This window comes from Photinus pyralis, unplaced genomic scaffold, assembly GCF_008802855.1.
Source record: "Photinus pyralis isolate 1611_PpyrPB1 unplaced genomic scaffold, Ppyr1.3 Ppyr1.4_LG5, whole genome shotgun sequence".
NCBI lineage: Eukaryota > Metazoa > Arthropoda > Insecta > Coleoptera > Lampyridae > Photinus > Photinus pyralis.
In genome coordinates this window covers 8,400,217-8,406,916 of record NW_022170596.1, presented here as the reverse complement: position 1 = coordinate 8,406,916, position 6,700 = coordinate 8,400,217, and the positions used below count along the sequence as shown (strand labels likewise).

General features: G+C 37.4%; 1 protein-coding gene across 1 annotated transcript; it reads right to left on the bottom strand.

Annotated features, from left to right (window-relative positions):
* Positions 1-231: 231 nt before the first annotated feature.
* On the bottom strand, positions 232-5,207 carry LOC116170455 (mpv17-like protein 2). The gene is made up of 3 exons (XM_031486870.1): positions 4,820-5,207; positions 4,535-4,773; positions 232-431 (listed from the first exon to the last, which is right to left on the bottom strand). The coding sequence occupies exons 1-3, from the start codon at positions 5,043-5,045 to the stop codon at positions 285-287; spliced, it is 612 nt and encodes a 203-aa protein (XP_031342730.1). The 5' UTR covers positions 5,046-5,207; the 3' UTR covers positions 232-284.
* Positions 5,208-6,700: the final 1,493 nt, after the last annotated feature.

Sequence of the window (6,700 nt, the reverse complement as noted above, 5' to 3'; positions counted from 1 at the left end):
GTTAAGTACTTGATAACGTATCCTAGATATCGCTCTTTTTTTAAACTGGTAACCCGTTCGGTTAATCTTACCTTTACTACGATTTATAGCGCACTGGAGGTAGGCGCTCTAAAGTGGAAAGCAGTTTTGATACCAACAAATTGTTAATTATATGGAAAGAGGTATTTGTTGACATAAAATTACATTAATTACCGCAAAATTCTCGGAGAATTAAAATGCTATTAGAATTCATTATTTCATACAAAAATTAACTTTATTAATTACATTACAGTCATCGTACACTATCATACATTTTCTACATTTTTGTGTTTTATATATGACAAAAATACATTATATATCATTGTTACCCCATTTATATATAAAACTTGGTACTTAACAGGTAAGTAATAAAAATTGATGAATTGCGTCGGAGGCCAAATGCACCAGTCGAACTGAAAACAAAAAACGCAAGTTAGGAGGATAGATAGGCAATTGACAGTACACGGCTGTATGCTACAAAAGTAGCAAATGTAATGTCCTGACAACCGCTGAAGTTGTCCCACAATGGGGAGGTCATAGGCACGAAGACAAGTCATGCTATGCAATTATATGCGGAAGTAAATCACAGATCTGTCACCCACGTCAAAATAATGAGTAGATGTACATAGGGGTTGTTACGAACAGCTTCGCCAAAACCTACCCTCTTTATCGTTGTTGTACAATCACTGGTTGCAATAGCAATTTTACCATTGGTCACTGTAACCCCCTGTACATTCAAAACTTAATTTTTTTTATGAACGTAGTAGGTTTAGATAAGGCCTACCACAAAATGGAAATGACTTGTAAATTTGCATTACTACCTATATTCTTCTATATATGTATTTGGAAAATATTATAAAAAAATGTATAAATATACTGGAAGCAACATCAAAGTCCCTTTTCACAAAAAAATTAAAAATCGCCTTATATTAAACAAATCCCATTAGCTTATTCTACTTAAACAGTTTTGAAAGTTGCTTCAATCTTCAATAGAAAAAAGTTATTAGACATCATAATTCAGTAACGCCTCCTCGAGTTTAACCATTTCCAACCAAAATCTGTTGGTGTATATGGCGTTCTAATAAAATTTGAGCTCGAGAGAAACTTCAAAAGAAAGTGTCTACTTTGGCTCACTGTGAACAGCACCTTCTCAGTCACTTATTGCTCTAGGTTGAAAGGTTATAACTCAGTGTAAATGCAAACTATATTTACTACAGGGTGGCGCAAAAATAATCACTTACATAAATTTCACTACCATATAGAAGGCGACGGTCACTGATCCGCTACCACCAATATTACGCAATTCAAATTTGCGCCACCCAGTATATGTATTACAAAAATGTCCAAGCGAACCCTTTTGTATATGTGGGCAATTGGGGAAAAGGTACCAGTGAAAAGATTGCATGTGTATGTAATATGTTGTTAAGGGTCAAAGTTGATGTGATAGCGAACACAGGTGCGATTTGCGAAGCAGTTTACATGCGAATGTAACCCACTGGGTTTTTATTGCCACTGGGTAAAAACCGTAGTATGCCCTTAGGCAATAAACAAGGTCGTGTGACCGATGACAGCGGATTTTTCCGCTTTTTCCTCCCGCTTTTAGTACCATCGGCACAACTACCACAAAAAAGTACGTTACCACATCCGCCTGGCTAATTAATATCAAATGAAACATTTTTTCCAAATAAAGTTCAAACGTTCTTAATTTTTTTCTAGGCAATCGGATGAATTTGTAACGGGCTCAGGCATTAAGCATTCGATTCGATAAAATGTTTAGAACTGCAGTTTAATTGCATCATGTAGGCGTAAACAAAACTGGATTCTGATAAAATGATGAAGTGCATATTTTGTAACCCACCCATGGAATGAACTTGCACTTTCTGTACTATTCACCACAAACAATGTCGGGAATGTCATGTCAATGCGCATGATCGGTATTCTACCGTTGCCTATCTCTCTCACATATGTTGACACAGATTAGGGGGCTGTAGGCTATATGGAATATATATACCGGGTGAATATTTAAAAACCGAACATAGGCAATTAACATGGGAAAAACGTTTTTTGCTTCCCATGTTAACTTACTGCTGCGTAATTAACAACTTTAGGGGTGGGGCCACGTCATGTGGGGTCCGCGACATCCGGACGCCTTTCCCGAACGTGGTTTGCTAACGTGGTGATTTTTCAGTTTTTTCCTATCTTCTACAGATTTGGTCCGACTGTTTTCAACTTTGAAACTGGTGTCGGCGGTAAATGCGCACAACTACTGCGTGACGGAATTTTGTTTTTATCACTAAGGGCGAAATGAACCACCTTTTGCAAGGCGCGCGTCTTTGAGGGGTAGGCGCGGTAGGCGACTTCGAGCGCCCTAAAGTTACCTTCCGCGGCGAATTTTGTCATGCGGTTTAAAGTTAGTTTAAGCTCGAATCGCACGTTCTCTCTTTCTCGTGTCTCCAATAGAAGCTCGAGCTATGAAGTGGGACAAAGGAAATGTTGTAACCCCAGACAAGATTTGACTGATGGTGGAGTCAAAACGTCATTGTACGAGTATAATAACGATCTATAAAAATCTATATTTTAAGTGTAAGGGTGGTTCAAATTCGTTGCTCACTGGGATCTCCGTGACGGTAATAGATACGGTTAAATGGGGGCACAGTTTCCCCTTTGTGTCTAAGAAACGCATTTGAAACTTTTGAAAAATTTGGAAATTAACTGAGATATCACCAAAAAATTGAAAAAGTCAAATTTCGTTTTTATTTTTCCTAACATAAACAGTCCAACATAGACGGTTCCCGTTAGCACATTCTAGGAGCACTTTTCTTCAGAGAATCTAAATGCGTTATCAGAATTTCCATAACATGCTAGATGTAGAAGCTACTACATTCATATTTCTTATGGATGCCACATTGGATTTTTACGGAAAGATAGACGGCAAAAATGAAAAAAGAAAAGTCATTTGAATGCATCGTCATAAAAAAATTGCCCCATTTAAGTACCTATCCTATATCTCTTACCGTTATGAAGATCCCAATGGTGAGCCACGAATTTGAGCCACCCTGTACAGGGTGGCCAATTAAGAATGTGAGGTACTGTATCTGAGAATCTATCCATCGTAGAGGCTTGCGGTAAAAAATTTATTACTAAAACGGCCACGAGCAAAACCTGGAAAATATATTTAAGTTTCTGAAATGGCCGCTAGGGGGCGTAACTGCAGTCTGGAATCTAAAAGTGATTTTTCTGTGAAATCCGCTATATTAACCTAACAAAAAAGTGTCCGGTCTTTGAAGTTGACGATAATCTGAACAATTTTTCCTGTATCTCTAAAAATGAAGTGGTGGGGGGGTATTCAAAGATTTCTGTAAAGAACACCCTGTATCTTCGAAACGGCTGAGTCGATTTAAACAAAGTCGGGTTAGTTCAAAAGAGCTACTCTTCACCTACAAATATTATACTATTTGAAGTTTTGTTAGTTTCATATATCACCGCTTGAAGGCTTTTTTCGACATTCCGACAGAAATTATGATTATGAGATGCGGTTTTCGCGAGCTTGTTTAGGCATCATTTAGCTACTTTTTTATGAAAAAAAAAATCAAACCAACGCATTTAATATTTTTGAGAAAATTAACCATTTCTGTCGGAATGTCTAAAAAAGCCCTCAAGCGGCGATATGTGAAACTAACAAAACTTCAAATATTATAATATTTGTAGCCGGAATAACTCTTTTCAATTAACCCGAGTTTGTTAAAATCGGCTCAATCGTTTCGAAGATACAGGGTGTTCTTTACGAAAACCTTTGAATACCCCCCACCACTTCATTTTTAGAGATACAGGAAAAATTGTCAAACAAAAATTGTTCAGATTATCGTCAACTTCAAAGACTGGACAATTTTTGTTAGGTTAATATAGCGGGATTCACAGAAAAATCACTTTTTTAGATTCCAGATTGCAGTTACGCCCCCTAGCGGCCATTGCAGAAACTTAAAAATATTTTCCAGGTTTTTCTCGTGGCCGTTTTAGTAATAAATTTTTTTACCGCAACGATGGACAGGTTCCCAGATACAGTACCTCGCATTCTTATTTGGTCACCCTGTACAAGAGAACATACACACCTTTAATAAATAAAACATGGAAACCTGTTGTCATGGGGCCCCCCCCCCCCCCGTGCGTTTTTGTCACATAACCTACGAACATGAAAAAGTCTTGTATTTGATTGGACAACGGAGTAATGACGTCATAATACGTCACCTCAAACGACTGGTACATCGCGATCACAATTTGTCCACCTCTATATTATAGTATAGTACCTATTATCGATAAATGGATAAGAATTCTTTTATGTAGTCATTGGGCTCGTTTTTTGTTGTTATGATGCAATCTTGTGACATACCTATCCAAAATGAACTTTACTTTCAAGCATAAACATGCCTTTCTGACCACAAACTTATGCTAATGAACGCAATATATTTCAATTTACGCTAATCCGACTTACTGTCATCTTTCAACATTGAATACCTACCGCATAAATATCTACAAATTTTTCTTTAAGTTCGTCTGTACCGCTTCTCAAAGATTTGCCTTCCAGCGCCGAAACTCCATAAATAAAAACAGCAATGCATACGGGCGACATTACGATCTGATCCCACAAAATTTTCTGCGTAATCACTTTTAACGTTCTCTGCGGGAGCGCTTTATCCAGCCACATATAAAAATAGTGATGTAAAGGACCAAACGCCAACCCGGTTATAAACATACGACCTACAAAGTAATATTACCTTTACTATACAGCAAAAAAGAGAGTTACCAACTCGCCACCAATCGTAGCGTTCCGGTATTAACTTCCTGCGATACTCGATTTCTTGTTCCATTAAATCACCCGCGACCATAAGCGCACCGGAAGTCCAAGTATTTGTAAACAATAAATGTTTTCCAAATGCATTCTTTATACTTATATGAACTGACCTTCTCGTTGAGCCTCGAACAGCATAAATGTAATTTCTTATTGGAAATAACAGTTTTTTACGCCACATTTTCCTCTCAGCAGTAACATAAATTCTAGCAAACTAGCGTCACTCAGTGTAAATAAAAATATAAATCTGATTTAATCCTTGCCGACCAAATTTAGGTTATCTGACTCACAATTTAGGTTATAGTTCAATTAAATCACACATTCGAACTACGAGTGTTACAAAGAACTACATTAGTTCGTGTAGAGGACGTATCGGTGCAATTTAAATTGATGACAATTAATAAAACTTAAAAGGCATTAGCAAAAAGGAAAACCACGAACTCTATTATCTGAAACGTTAATGAGATAACGAAGATATAACGTAAACACACAGAGTTTTCATTTGAAAACAAACCACACACATCACAGAGATTGTAATTTTGATTTTAAAAAAGTAAAAATTGAAAAAACACGTCCGTTTAGACACTTTAAAATTATCATATGCACCCTCCATCATTTTAGGGGCCATAAAACTTTTTACAAAAATACTCACAAAATGAAATTTGGATGGTTTCGGTTATGAGTCAATTTACAAAACACGGGAAATACAAAATATTGTAGCGATCCTTGTGGGACATTCTCGAGGTGACATCAAGTCGGTAAAGGATTACCTAGTTGGTCACTTGTCGAAGTGAGAAATAGTAAAAATAGCGCTCGTGTTAAACATGTGTTATAAATTTGTGTTGTGCAGTAAATGATAAATCATAATTAACTGTTAAAAAAGTCATAATTTTAGTTTGTCATTAACAAAATATTTTGAAAAAAATGTGGTATTGCTTGTTCTTTGTCGGTTCGTGCTTGTGCCCGTCCGCTCATCTGGATTCACTTTTGCGATTGTGTGAGAGGAGAGTACTCGCAGAAGGAGATGGGAAAGTCTGGAAGAAAGATCCTTTAGTAATCAAAACGTTAAGTGCGAATATCTCGGAAACGATGTGTCAAAGGAGAGTATTCACAAAAGAAAAATGAATCGTCTAGATCTAGACGATACATATATCTATCAAAATTACAATAGGCTGTGCCTTTTGAAATAGCAGAGCCCCGTGTACAGCGATTTCCGATTTTGTTTGCTTTGGTTTGACGTCACCAATGATATGTCTCGTCCTGACGTTCCACTTGCCCCGTTATATGAGCACCCTCTTCCGACATTCCCTTTTCGATTTAACTCCATCAATAGATATGTCTCGTCCAGACAATTCATTTTGCCATTCTGGGTACTTTCCTTCGACAAACCGTTTTCGAGATATTGGCTCTTAAAGCTTTGACATCACCAGTTTTTCTTCCAGACGTCCCAATCGGCCGTTGTGAGTATCCCCCTCCGACAATCTGTTCTTGAGATATAAGGAATTATTTATATCCGATCACGATAAGGGGTCGAGAAGGAGGGCTATGGTTGGTACAAAATTAATTCCTTTCGTTTAGACCTTTCATTAGAGTACCATGAAGGATAAAACCAGTTCCGCCCCGGCCCAAAGCACTAATAGGAGTCAGAAACAAAGGCGGTAAGTGGGAGAAAACAGTCTTTTGTTGAGATACTTAATATAAGAATGCCATGAAAGATAAGATTAATTTCTACCCTCTCTCTCCTCCCACCTACTGGTCTCGAAAAGGAGTGGCGCGGGAAAGTTATGATTTATACAAATCAATTCATTTCGGCGCGAGACCTTTTATTAGAATACA